The 14,454-nt window shown below is 52.4% G+C and overlaps 1 protein-coding gene and 1 pseudogene across 1 annotated transcript; one reads left to right on the forward strand and one right to left on the reverse strand.

Moving 5' to 3' along the window:
* Window positions 1-176: 176 nt before the first annotated feature.
* LOC138070752 (melanoma-associated antigen 10-like) lies at window positions 177-962 on the reverse strand. Its single transcript, XM_068961963.1, has one exon. The coding sequence runs from the start codon at window positions 960-962 to the stop codon at window positions 177-179; it is 786 nt and encodes a 261-aa protein (XP_068818064.1).
* Window positions 963-4,784: 3,822 nt separating this feature from the next.
* Window positions 4,785-5,572, forward strand: LOC138070744 (melanoma-associated antigen 10-like; annotated as a pseudogene).
* Window positions 5,573-14,454: the final 8,882 nt, after the last annotated feature.

Here is a 14,454-nt window from a genome sequence, read left to right on the forward strand (position 1 = left end):
ATTTCTAAAGAAAACAGAGATGAATCCCCATGTCATCATAGAGAACATGAACCAAAAGATGCTACACACTGGTTCTCCCAACTGGCCCGGGCCCTCACTTCTGACTGAAGGCTGACTACTTCCTCTTCAATCACAGAGGGAAGGATCAACCTGGCTGCTGCTCTGGCTCAGGCCCCCTATTCCTCCTCCCCCACAGCCTCTGCAGACAGGAGTGGGAAGGCCCTCAAAGCCCTTTGTCTGACCCTGAGCACAAATGCCATGACTTGCTCTTTGCTGGTCTCCGCATAGGCCCGGGGACCCCACAGGAACTCGTAGCGAGCAGGGTCACTGTCAGGCACCTGCCGGTACTCCAGGTACCCCCCACCCACCCACACTTGGGTCAGCAGCTCCCTGGGCTCCCCAAAGACACAGTGCTCGCTCCCAACATACATCCTCATCCTGCTGAGTGCTCCCCAGACTGCCTCCTCAGGGGCCGGGTCTCCACTACACATGATCACGCTGAGGACCAGCACCAGGAGGCCGGCCTTGGGCAGGCCCTGCCCATCGCTCAGCATCTCATCACAGGTGAGGCCCAGGGTGGGGACCATGACGTAGATGTGCTCTGTGGGATCCACCTCCTTCACCTCCACACCAAAGACCAGCTGCAGGTACTCTAAGGCTTGACTGAAGACCACCGGGAAGTGCTCCTGGTTATCCCTGAAGACATTATTCAGCATTTCTGCCAGGGAGGTCAGCTTCTTGGCTCGATACTTGAGGAGCAGAAACTTCATAAGGTTAGCCATCATCTCATTCAGAATTTCTCGGGGCAAGGGCGCCACAGGAGTGGAGCAGGATGCTGGGGGGTAGGAGGCCACGTCAGATGGGGCCTCCCCCACCTCAGCCGCCAAGAGCTGCACCGCTCCAGGGCCCTGGGCCTCTCCTGGCTCCTGAAGGTCTTCCTCGGGTTTGCTGAGTTCACTCATCTTGACCGCGAGCACAACGCCTGAGGTCAAACAAGACACGGAAGTGAGGCAGAGGTACAGATGGGGACCAAGGGCCTCGGGGAGAGAGGAGGTGAGAGCGGCCTCGGCTAAGAAACGCACCCTGGATGGTATGACACAGGCCACTTACAGGTCTCCCCTTGAGGGGTGCTCTCAGACCTCACAGGAGCGCTCCTCCTGGGAGGCCAGTCCCCTGGCTACCCGAAAGAGGAAGTGAGGTGGCTCCCCAGGGTGCGGTCAGCACAGCCCAAGATTTCTGGGGCCAACAAAGTGGGAGGAATTGGGGCCTTCTGGGGCCCCCCTCTGTTGTGGGATAGGGAGCCTCTGGTTCACTTCAGGGCACCCTCTCACCTTGACTTCTGATACTGCCTGGATCTCCTCTGCTCTCTGAACTCAGAACACAGGCTTCAGACCTCTGGCTTCACCTCCTGGTTCCGGGAGCTCCTGTGAGAGAAATGGAGGTGACAGCTAAGGGCTGTACTGTGGCACAGCCCTGGGCCTTCTGTGCTGGTAGGAGGGGGTGGACTCTGTGAGTACACCCAGTTGTGTGGTGGGTCCCTTGTAGTGCTCACCTTTCCCCCGGCATGGTCTGGACCGTCCCCTTTGGAGGATTACAAGGAAACTCAGAACAAGACACAAACCTGAACAGAAAGCGCTGAGGGACCCCACATGCGGCCGCACCTGCCCAGGGCTTTGCGCGGGTCCTAGGCTAGGGAGATGCTCGGTCCTCAGCTCCTCCTCACGTCCTGACTGGCCTCCCAGCACTGACCACAGGGGAGGGGATCTGCTCAGTCCAGCCTCTGTCAACCTGAAGCCTCCGCCCGTAAAACCTCACCTCCTGAGGTCCCTAAGCCAGAGGTCAAGAAACTGCTCACCCTGCTCACCCCACTCTGGGCCCTCCAAGACCCTCGTGCAAGGATCAAGATCCCTCTCTGATGGGGTCTAACCACCTCAGTCCTTCCTCGCATGGAGCCTAGACTCCAGGCAGGACCTGTCATTGTCCCGTCCGCCATTTTGAGACCTCGCCGCTTTCACAAGGCCTCCAGTTCCTCTATGACCCGCATGTTAGGAAGTCAGACAGGCCGAGTGTGCTCTTCTCACCACAAAGTCTCCGAGGGCCAACTACAGGGGCGGGGATCTGTGGGGTTCTGTCGGTCCTCACTCAGGGTCCCCCCAGTCCTCCTTCAGGCACCTCACCTTGCCTCCGCGCAGGACCTGGATTGTCGCTTCTCCGCAACTGAAGCCCCGCCCCTTATACCAGGACCCCAGTCTCTTGAAGACCCGGATGTCAGGAAGTCAGCGCATGCGTGTAGTGCTCATCCTGCCCCCACGGTTGCCCTGGACTGACAACAGAGACGGGCTTCTCTGAGGTCTCCTCTGATTAGGGATCCGGGGTCCTCTAGTCCCTCTTCAGGGGCCTCAGGGTCTTCAACCCCACAGGACCTGGGAATCGGCCCCCCCTGAGGCCCCGCCCCATATGCGAGGTCGCCCGTCAGAGACCCGGATGTCGGGAAGTGCGACCATGCATTTTGGGCTCATCGTATCCCAGGGCTGCCGAGGACCAACAGCAGCTACAGGCTTTTCTGAGGTCTCCTCTGATTGGGGTCCAGGGTCCCCTCAGTCGTCCCTCAGGGTCCTCAAATTGAAACCCTGGAGGAGCTGGGCTTCTTCCCTCTGCTCACCTGAGGCTTCACCCCTTTTCCCAGGTCCCCACTTTCTCTGAGACCCAGATGTCAGGAAATGTAGCATGTGCTCATCCACCCTCTGTGCCCCCTGAGCCTTGATGTGAGGGTCCCGCCTCTGGTCAACACAAGGGGCATCCCCGGATCTGCCAGAGATTAAGATGAGGTCCCTGAGGGAGGATATAAGGAACCCCGCAGATCCCTGACCCTGCTGTCAGCCCTGGGCCACCCTGGTGGTAGGATGAGCACTTGGCAGCCTGTTCTGACTTCCGCATCTGTGTCTCAGAGACATTAGGCAACTGTTAGAAGGGGCAGGGCCTCAGATGGGCAGTGGGAAAGATCTCAGTTCTTTTGAGAGTCAAGGTGAGGACTCTGAGGGAGGACTGAGGGGACCCTGGACCCCAGAGCAGAGTGGGCTCTGGGAGGACACAGGGCAGAAGAACACATGCTGCATTTCTTGACATCTGGGTCTCAGAGAGACTGGGGAACCTGGTACAGGGGTCTGACTTCCTAATATCCAGCTTTCAGACTGGTGTCCTAGTATGGAGAACGGACTTACTGACATCCAAATCTCAGAAAGACTGGGGTCCTGGTATGAGGGTTGGGGCGTTAATAGGGGAGGGGAGAGGAAAGAATCTGAAGTCATACCTGGAGATAAGGTGAGGTCCCTGAGGGAAGACTGAAGGGACCTCAAGTGAAGATTCTAGGGATTCCAAGGTAAGACTGATGGAACCCCACAAATCCCTGTCCCTGCCATCGGCCCTGGGAGCCCTCGGGGTGAGACGTGCACACTAGGTCTGTCCTGATTTCCTGACATCCAGTTCTGTGAGACTGGGGACCTGGTGTGAGGAGCAGGGACTACAGTGAGGAGAGGACAGAGCCTAGGTCCTACTGGAAGTCAAGGTGAGGACCCTGAGGGAGGACTGAGGGTAGCCAGATCTCAGAACAGAGGGAACCCTGGTAGGCCCCGGGCAGGACGACCTTGTGCCACATTGCCTGACATCCCTGTCAGAGAGACCGGGGACCTGTTGAAAGCAGCAGAACCTCCAAATGGCAGACAGTACACTTCCAGGTCTTGTCTGGAGTCTAGGCTCCATGCAAGGAAGGACTGAGGTGGTTAGACCCCAACAGGGAGGGATCTTGGCCCTTGCAAGAGGGTCTTGGAGGGCCCAGAGTGGGGTGAGCAGTTTCTTGACCTCTGGCTTAGGGACCTCAGGAGGTGGGGTTTTCCAGGCAGAGGGCAGAGAGGCTTCAGGTCAGCAGAGGCTGGACTCCCCAACCCCAATGGAAGACTGAGCAGACCCGTGCCCCTGTGGTCAGTGCTGGGAGGCCAGGCAGGACATGAGGAGGAGCAGAGGACTGAACATCTACCCAGCCTACAAGCTGCAGGAGACCCTGGGCAGGTGCTGCCACATGTGGGGCCCCTCAGCTGTTTCTGTTCAGTCTCAGGTCTTGTTCTGAGTTTCCCTGCAGGCCCCTAGAGGAGAGGGACCAGGTTGTGCCAGGGGAAAGGTGTGCATTACAAGGGAGCCCCGAGGGGACCTCCCACCACACAACTGAGGGGACCTCACAGAGTCCTCCCCTCGTACCGTCAGAGAATGCTCAGGGCTGGGCCACAGGATACCACCGAGGTACCCCTCCATTTCTCTCACAGGAGCTGCAGGAACCAGGAGGCAAAGGCAGACATCTGAGGCCCAGGTCCTGAGTTCAGAGAGCAGAGGAGGTCCAGGCAGTGCTGCGAGTCAAGGTGAGGAGGGTGCCCTGAGTGTACACCAAGGGCTCCCCATCCCAGAACAGAGGGGACCCCACAAGGGCCTAATCCCCTTACCTTGTCAGTCCCAGAAATCTCGGGCTGTGCTGACCACACCCTAGGGAGCCACCTCACTTCCTCCTTCAGGTAGCCAGGGGACTGGCCACTCCAGAGGCATGCCCCTGTGAGGTCTGAGAGCACCTTTCAAGAGGAGACCTGCAAATGGCCTGTGGCTGCCAAGGCCTGTGGTTCTCAGGTGAGGCTGTTCACAGCCCCTCTATCCACCATCTGGGCCCATGGTCCTCATCTGTCCCCATTTGCTCCCATGCCTCACTCTGTGGTTTGATCGCAGGCATCACGCTTGTGGTCGAGATGATTGAGCTGAGCAAGCTCGAGGAAGACCTTCAGGACCCAGGCAAGGCCCAGGGCCCTGTGGAGGCACAGCTCTTTGGGGCTGAGGCGGGGGAGGCTGCATCCCCCTCAGCTTCCTCCCCCACAGTCTCCTGCTCCGCCCTTGCAGAGGCCTTGCCCCAGGAAGCTCTGAATGAGATGGTGGCTAACCTGATGAAGTTCTTTCTCCTCAAGTATCTGGCCAAACAGCTGACCTCCCAAGCGGAAATGCTGAAGAAGGCCCTCAGGGATAACCAGGAGCACTTCCCAGTGGTCTTCACTCAAGCCTCACAGTGCCTACAGGTGGTCGTTGGCATGGAGATGAAGGATTTGAACCCCAGGGAGCACATCTACATCATGGTCCCCACCCTGGGCCTCACCTGTGATGAGATGCTGAGCAGTGGGCAGAGCCTGCCCAAGGCCGGCTTCCTGGTGCTGGTCCTCAGCCTGATCATGCAGAATGAAGCCCTGGCCCCTGAGGAGGCAGTCTGGGGAGCACTCAGCAGGATGGGGCGGCGTGTGTTGGGAGTGAGCACTGTGTCTTTGGGGAGCCCAGGGAGCAGCTGACACAAGTGTGGCTGTAAGAGGGATACCTGGAGTACCGGCAGGTGCCTGACAGCCACCCTGCTCGCTATGAGTGCCTGTGGGGTCCCTGGGCCTATGTGGAGACCAGCAAGTGGCAAGTCATGGCGTTTGTGCTCAGGGTCAAACAGAGGGCTTTGAGGGCCTTCCCACTCCTGTCTGCAGAGGCTGCAAGGGAGGAGGAATAGGGGACCTGAGCCAGAGCAGCAGCCAGGTTGATCATTCCCTCTGTGAGTGAAGAGGGAGTAGTCAGCCTTCTCAGAAGTGAGGGCCCGGGCCAGTTGGGGGAACCAGTTCATACCATCTTTGGGCTTCTGTTCTCTATGATGACATGGAGGTTCATCTGTTTTCCTTAGAAATTTTTCAAGCTTTGATTGTTTTCACAAAAGGCTAAATAAACGTCAGTGTTAGCTTGGTGAATGATGTTGATCACAATGTGTTTGTGCTTACCCAGTTAAGAACAAGAGTTTTGCTGTTTTGTAAGAGATTGGAAACTCTTCCATTTTGTTTTGTGACCCTGAAAGGGACACAATCGAATTGGAATCAGAACTGTTTTGGAAATGTGAGCTTACTTAGCAGTAATATTGATGGGGAAAGAATTAGATGATAAAAGTACTTGTAGTGAATTCATCCTCCTGTCCTTCTTGTGTGTCATTCTGAGAGGGTAAAGGGCAGGAAGGCCAGGGGTCTCCAAACAGAGGAAATAAGCTGCAAGTGTCCGACATTTTTATCTCTCTTAAGAGGCAGAAGGAAACAAACGTGATATATTTTTCCTTCTCTATACAAATTTAAAAGGAGGTTTCTCTGTGCACCAGCCCCAAGCATGATGACCCAGAGAGATGTTATGGGGAGGGAGGTGGGTGGGGGGTTCATGTTTGGGAACGCATGTACACCCGTGGTTGATTCATGTCAATGTATGGCAAAACCAATACAGTATTGTAAATTAAAATAAAGGAATAAAAAATTATTATAAAAAAAAATAAAAGGAGGTTTCTCTTAAACTACTGTGTTGCCATAATGACACCTGGTTTCACCTGAAGTTAACTATTCTCAAACCTTAAGTTAACCAATGCATTTTTCTTATGGAAATGTTTGTCTTAAGCTATGTTAATGTACTATGCATTTACCCCAGACTCTGTCTTCAAGTTGGTTTGCCTAATGGCTCAGAACCTACTTGACAAACCAATATGTTATACTCAGATATTGTTCCCCTAATCTATGTAAACGAAACTATTTGTATGGTAATCTGCCCTTCTACAAGATTCAAGCCAATCATTTTATGGCCCGGGATGAATCATCTGGTGCCAAGATTATCCCAAAATGCATCTTATGGGTGAGGGGCCTGGTGCCATTCTGAGTTTTAAGACATTCCCTTCTTTAACAAACTGCTAGTGACTATATAACATCCAGCTGATGCCTAGCAGGGGGATACTCTTTCTGCCCCCTTCTGATGCCTATGTCAGAAGCTTTCTCTATCTCCTTTATACTTTGGTAAAACTTTATTACACAAAAGCTCTGAGCAGTCAAGCCTCGTCTCTGGCCCCAGATTGAATTCTTCTCCTCGGAGGCCAAGAATCCCAGCGTCTTTTCATTCAGCAACCACCTTTCAATTCTCAAAAACTAAATGATCTTTATTTGGATTTGCCTGGGTTATTTAAGGAAGTAGCAGACAATTCATCTGAGGCCCCTGCTCACTGGCTCATATGTTCCGAAGACCTTTACGGAGTATCTGCTACAGGAAAGGCCGTGTTAGCAGTGGGGACCCTAGGAGAAGCAGGACACCCCCACACCTAGAGCAAAGGTCTAGGAGCCGCAGTCACACAAGGAAGGTGGAGAGACGTCCCCTAGTCGCACTGAACAAGGCAACATGGGGCAGGGTGGTGGGGCTCCAGGAGGAACACTCGAGTGTCAGTGCCTGAGCCAAGGTGGTTTGCAGCTTTGGGAAGCTGGGTTCCTTATGTGGGAGGTGATCATCATGAGGCTGGCTGGTGGCAGCCCTCAGACTTGCAGACAGTGTGTCTTCAGGGTGATGGCAAAATCTGAAACAGATCATTGCTGTAAGGTGTCCTTTTGCATCTTGGATAAAGCCCAGAGAGATCTCTTTCTGGGGAAGGAAGGAAGGGGTCATAACTCTTGTCGCATTGCTGTTGATCACAGGGGCAAAGGAGGTGTTTTCTACCCCATATCTGCTAGGAATCCTGCAGAACTTTGGTCGCACTCCCTTGAAGTGGTGCCCAAGAAATGCACGAAACTACCCTTTCTTTCCTGGCCCTGGGGGATCCAGAACCCAAGGTGTTAATTAGCTTACAATTATCTTGATTGTACTTGGCCATTGTACTCAAGGACTTGACCTTCCTTGGGGCTGCAATGAAGGAAAGTAATGTCTTGGATGGAAGACCAGCTGGGGCACAGACAAAGAGTGGTTCTTGCTTCTATTTCCTGGAGCAGCTTGAGTCCTGTTGGAACACTCCTCCACACCCAAATTTAACAGGTCTTCTATGGAAATGGGGCTTGCCCGGTAGCTCAAATGATGAAGATTCTGCTTGCATTGTGGGAGACCTGGGTTCGATTCCTGGGTCAGGAAGATCACCTGAAGAAGAGCATGACAACCCACTCCAGCATTCTTGTCCGGAGAATTCCATGGACAGAGGAGATGGGCAGGCTACAGTCCATGGAGTAGCAAAGAGTCAGACACGACTGAGCTACTAACGTTATGGTCCACTATGGTCTAAGTAGCAAAGTTTCTTAGTTTTATTTATGAAACATCCTGTTTGGCTGATTAGCTATTCCACACCTTATTGAGGTGCATATTCTCTGACAAGCCCTGGACCACAAAGCAGCCAATTCCTTCCCACAGTGGAGAGTGGAAGACAGTCTTGGGGCAACATTGGGACAGATTCCTGCCCCGACATCACAGAGGCAATGGCCACCAAGCCCTGGCAGCTGCATCCTGTCCCTCAGGCGCATCCTGCAGCCCAACAAATGGGCTCCTCAAATTGGGGGGCTTCACAGGAGAACTTAGGCCACGGGGCTTGGGACCTTCCGAGGCCCACGTGCAAGTGAGGGCTGTGGGGGTCTCAGACCAGTGCTCTGAGCCCCAACCCTTTCCACACACCCCAGGCCACGGTCCAACCTTCCAACTTCTCATGCCATTCTCTCAGTGCTACACAATGCCTCTGAGGTGACAAAAAGCAGGTCCATGGAATGAAGGGGACAAGGAGAATCAGGAGCACTGTGGGGCTGCTCTGTGGTTTGCTAAGAACTGACTCTGCCTACAAGACCTTGTAGAACTAACACCCAAAAAAGGTGTCCTCTTCATTATAGGGGACTGGAATGCAAAAGTAGGAAGTCAAGAAACACCTGGAGTAACAGGCAAATTTGGCCTTGGAATGTGGAATGAAGCCGGGCAAAGACTAATAGAGTTTTGCCAACAAAATGCACTGGTCATAGCAAACACCCTCTTCCAACAACACAAGAGAAGACTCTACACATGGACATCACCAGATGGTCAACACCGAAATCAGATTAATTATATTCTTTGCAGCCAAAGATGGGGAAGCTCTATACAGTCAGCCAAAACAAGACCAGGAGCTGACTGTGGCTCAGATCATGAACTCCTTATTACCAAATTCAGACTCAAAATGAAGAAAGTAGGGAAAACCGCTAGACCATTCAGGTATGACCTCAATCAAATCCCTTATGATTATACAGTGGAAGTGAGAAATAGATTTAAGGGCCTAGATCTGATAGATAGAGTGCCTGATGAACTATGGCATGAGGTTCGTGGCATTGTACAGGAGACAGGGATCAAGACCATCCCCATGGAAAAGAAATGCAAAAAAGCCAAATGGCTGTCTGGGGAGGCCTTACAAATAGCTGTGAAAAGAAGAGAGCAAAAAGTAAAGGAGAAAAGGAAAGATATAAACATCTGAATGCAGAGTTCCAAAGAATAGCAAGAAGAGATAAGAAAGCCTTCTTCAGCGATCAATGCAAAGAAATAGAGGAAAACAACAGAATGGGAAAGACTAGAGGTCTCTTCAAGAAAATGAGAGATACCAAGGGAACATTTCATGCAAAGATGGGCTCGATAAAGGACAGAAATGGTATGGACCTAACAGAAGCAGAAGATGTTAAGAAGAGGTGGCAAGAATACACAGAACTGTACAAAAAGGATCTTCATGACCAAGATAATCACGACGGTGTGATCACTCATTTAGAGCCAGACATCTTGGAATGTGAAGTCAAGTGGGCCTTAGAAAGCATCACTACGAACAAAGCTAGTGGAGTTGATGGAATTCCAGTGGAACTATTTCAAATCCTGAAAGATGATGCTGTGAAAGTGCTGTACTCAATATGCCAGCAAATTTGAAAAACTCAGCAGCGGCCACAGCACTGGAAAAGGTCAGTCTTCATTCCAATCCCAAAGAAAAGCAATGCCAAAGAATGTTCAAACTACTGCACAATTGCACTCATCTCACATGCTAGTAAAGTAATGCTCAAAATTCTCCAAGCCAGGCTTCAGCAATATGTGAACCGTGAAGTTCCTGATGTTCAAGCTGGTTTTAGAAAAGGCAGAGGAACCAGAGATCAAATTGCCAACATCCGCTGGATCATAGAAAAAGCAAGAGAGTTCCAGAAAAACATCTATTTCTGCTTTATTGACTATGCCAAAGCCTTTGACTGTGTGGATCACAAGAAACTGGAAAATTCTGAAAGAGATGGAAATACCGGACCACCTGACCTGCCTCTTGAGAAATCTGTATTCAGGTCAGGAAGCAACAGTTAGAACTGGACATGGAACAACAGACTGGTTCCAAATAGGAAAAGGATTCCGTCAAGGCTGTATATTGTCACCCTGCTTATTTAATTTATATGCAGGGTACATCATGAGAAACGCTGGACTGGAAGAAACACAAGGTGGAATCAAGATTGCCGGGAGAAATATCAATCACCTCAGATATGCAGATGACACCACCCTTATGGCAGAAAGTGAAGAGGAACTCAAAAGCCTCTTGATGAAAGTGAAAGAGGAGAGTGAAAAAGTTGGCTTAAAGCTCAACATTTAGTAAACGAAGATCATGGCATCCGGTCCCATCACGTCATGGGAAATAGATGGGGAAACAGTGGAAATAGTGTCAGACTTTATTTTTTGGGCTCCAAAATCACTGCAGATGGTGACTGCAGCCATGAAATTAAAAGACACTTACTCCTTGGAAGAAAAGTTATGACCAACCTAGATAGCATATTCAAAAGCAGAGACATTACTTTGCTGACTAAGGTCCGTCTAGTCAAGGCTATGGTTTTTCCAGTGATCATGTATGGATGTGAGAGTTGGACTGTGAAGAAGGCTGAGTGCCGAAGAATTGATGCTTTGGCTTTGAACTGTGGTTTTGGAGAAGACTCTTGAGAGTCCCTTGCACTGCAAGGAGATCCAACCAGTCCATTCTGAAGGAGATCAGCCCTGGGATTTCTTTGGAAGGAATAATGCTAAAGCTGAAACTCCAGTACTTTAGCCACCTCATTTGAAGAGTTGACTCATTAGAAAAGACTCTGATGCTGGGAGAGATTGGGGGCAGGAGGAGAAGGGGATGACAGAGGATGAGATGGCTGGATGGCATCACTGACTCGATGGACGTGAGTCTGAGTGAACTCCGGGAGTTGGGGATGGACAGGGAGGCCCGGCGTGCTGCACTTCATGGGGTCGCAAAGAGTCGGACATGACTGAGCAACTGAACTGAACTGAACTGAACTGACTCCGGGGACCTGCATCTCTGTCCAGTCCCAGCGCCTCCCACGTGAGGGCGGTGCCCTGTCCCTGCTGCTGCCATGGGGCCTCCTGCCCAAATGAACCTGCCAAGCTCACCAGCTCCTCACTGAGCAGGAGGGAGGGGGGGTCTGACCTTATGGCCCCAGTGACCACTGGGATAAAGCCCCTATAGAAGCCTCCTCCGATATGGGAGGGAAAGTAACACGACCCCCAAGGCTCCAGGGCTCCCCAACCACAGAGAGGGAGAGGAGCAGCTGGAGGGCCTCTGGGCTGGGGACACCAGGGCAGGGGACGCCAAGCACAGGGGCAGGAGAGCGAGGCTGAGAAAGGCAGCCCTTGGCCATCATGAGGGCTTGTGTGTGCACAACACAGCTGTCCTGAGCCACAGCTGACAAAAACTCCTCAGTGCCACGAAAACCCACTGCCAAAGCCCACATGGTGCCTGGAGGAGGGGGACCAGAAAAGGCAGCTCCCTCAGGACCCAGGGGGTGAGGAGGGGCCCAGAGTAGGGTGGGGGTGGGGGCAGGAAAGGCCACATTAGCCAGGCTGCCCACAGATAGCACAGTCTTCAGTCCCCTTTGGAGGAGCCACCAGGGACCCCCACTGAAGATCACAGCCTCCAGGGTCATGTCCCAGTCAGGTGAATCTACCTGAAGGAGCTTTATCAACCTGTTTAGGAGCACAAAGGCCAGGGAGCAAGCTCAAGTCAAGGCCTGTGAGCTCCATTCCGGCTGCCAGTCCTCAGGCCGAAGGGCCTCTGGGAGAGCCTCTTCCACACCCTCTTAGCTGTCCCCTTTCAGACACCAGGCTGTGGCCCTCACACAGGGCAAATGACCCTGCTGAGTGGCAGAACTAGGTGGACAGTGCCCTAGGGTACTCAACACACATACCTTTCCAAGGTGCCGGTCTGTCCCTTACATGGTGACTTTGAAGAACAGTGGCCCATAAAGGTCAGAGAACATGCACCTCGAAACCCACTGCCCCATCATCCATATGCAGTGAACACCAGTGACTCACTCGGGTTTTGTCCAGTCCCATACCCAGACTCTCATGCATTTTCAAATACAGGTAGATGGGGGCTCCCTTTGGTCACATCTATCTCAGTAAGTCAGACATGTCCCTGGGAGTGAGTGTGTGTAAAGGAGGCCCTTTGGAAAATGCCTAACCTGTGAGCCAGCAAAACCATTCGATGTTCCTGCCATCTGGGTAAGGGTGAACTGGTCCACAATGGTAGTGGGGACAGGGGAATGGGTGGAGAAGATCAGAGCTGGCCTCGTAGAGGACCAGTGAAGTGCTTGTTTTCAACAGAACAGGCTATATCTTGAACACCCAACCAAGTCCTTGAAATGGCAGGGAACCACAGATACCCAAGTTGGACATGGGAGGCCAGGACCGGGGGTAGCAGAAGCCTAACCACCCCACTATCAAAAGGAAACAGGGCTTTTGAGGCAGCCTCCAGGGAGGCTGAATCCGAGTCTGAGACTCTGGGAAGGGGATGGGAAAAGCATACATACAGATGGTCCCAAAGTGAGAACCCCAGGGCCACGAGAGTGGTCTTTATGGGAATAAACGGAAACTGAAGACAACGGCCTGTGATCTGCAGCGGGATGCCGTCAGGGGGTGGGCAGAGCTCAGGAGGCTGCAAGCTCAGCTGAGCGCTTGGCTGTGCCCTACCACACGGCCTCCTGGGGAGTCTGTGTCTCGGGTGCTTGGGGAACAGTCAAGTGGAACGTGAGGTCACTACCACTGTGCTTGAACACAGCTCTACACTGGAGAAAGCTTGACCTGGGGGGCGATGGGGGCAGGAAACAGGACTCTTGACTTTGGGGCCATCTGAGTGGGACCTACCAACTGGCAGCACCAGTCAGAAGAGACCAAAGCCAGAAGAGGGACAAGGCCTGGGGATGGGGGAGGGTGGGATCACCAACTCAAGCTAGGCCAACCAGCCTGCTATGGACCCCATCTTCTGGGAGGGACAGTCGCCAGGGGCCCATCTGACCCCTGGGGTCTCTCTCCAGGACTCACCAGGGCCTGGCCCTTTAGCAGAAGGCAGCCACAGGCCTGCCCGTTGGTAGGGTAGGGGTAGAGCCAGGGGCATGTTTGTCAACCCATCCAGGGCCTGGCCCCCTGAAACAAGGCACATGGCAGCAGATGGGAGCCTTTGCAGGCAACCTGAAACATACTTTTCTGTACTTTCAGACAAGAGACAAGCTACGGATCACATCTCTGTCCCCAGACCCCCTCCCCTACACTGGGCCAGGGCTGCCTCTCCACATCACCTCTGTGACATCATGAAACAAGTAAGGAAGTGGACCACTTAATTGGCTGCCTGGCCCACGACCCAGATTCTAGAATCTCCAGACAGTATTTATTGGGCACTACCACCCTGCTCTGGAACACAAGCTAGAATCAAGATTGCCAGGAGAAATATCAATAACCTCAGATATGCAGATGACACCACCCTTATGGCAGAAAGTGAAGAGGAACTAAAAAGCCTCTTGATGAAAGTGAAAGAAGAGAGTGAAAAAGTTGGCTTAAAGTTCAACATTCAGAAAACGAAGATCATGGCATCCGGTCCCATCACTTCATGGGAAATAGACGACATGGGGAAACAGTGGAAACAGTGTCAGACTTTATTTAGGGGGGCTTCAAAATCACTGCAGATGGTGATTACAGCCATGAAATTAAAAGACGCTTACTCCTTGGAAGGAAAGCTATGATCAACCTAGATAGCATATTCAAAAACAGAGACATTACTTTGCTGACTAAGGTCCATCTAGTCAAAGCTATGGTTTTTCCAGTGGTCATGTATGGATGTGAGAGTTGGACTGTGAAGAAGGCTGAATGCTGAAGAATTGATGCTTTTGAACTGTGGTGTTGGAGAAGACTCTTGGAGAGTCCCTTGGACTGCAAGGAGATCCAACCAGTCCATTCTGAAGGAGATCAGCCCTGGGATTTCTTTGGAAGGAGTGATGCTGAAGCTGAAACTCCAATACTTTGGCCACCTCATGTGAAAAGTTGACTCACTGGAATACACTCTGATGCTGGGAGGGATTGGGGGCAGGAGGAGAAGGGGACGACAGAGGATGAGATGGTGAGATGGCATTATTGACTCGATGGACGTGAGTCTGAGTGAACTCCAGGACTTGGTGATGGACAGGGAGGCCTGGCGTGCTGCGATTCATGGGGTCACAAAGAGTCAGACACGACTGAGCAACTGAACTGAACCACCCTGCTCTGAGGACTTTTTGCCCTGACCATTCACTGCTTGGGTAGAGAATGCTTCTGAACTAGACTGGCTCC

The sequence above is a fragment of the Capricornis sumatraensis genome, chromosome X, assembly GCF_032405125.1.
Source record: "Capricornis sumatraensis isolate serow.1 chromosome X, serow.2, whole genome shotgun sequence".
NCBI lineage: Eukaryota > Metazoa > Chordata > Mammalia > Artiodactyla > Bovidae > Capricornis > Capricornis sumatraensis.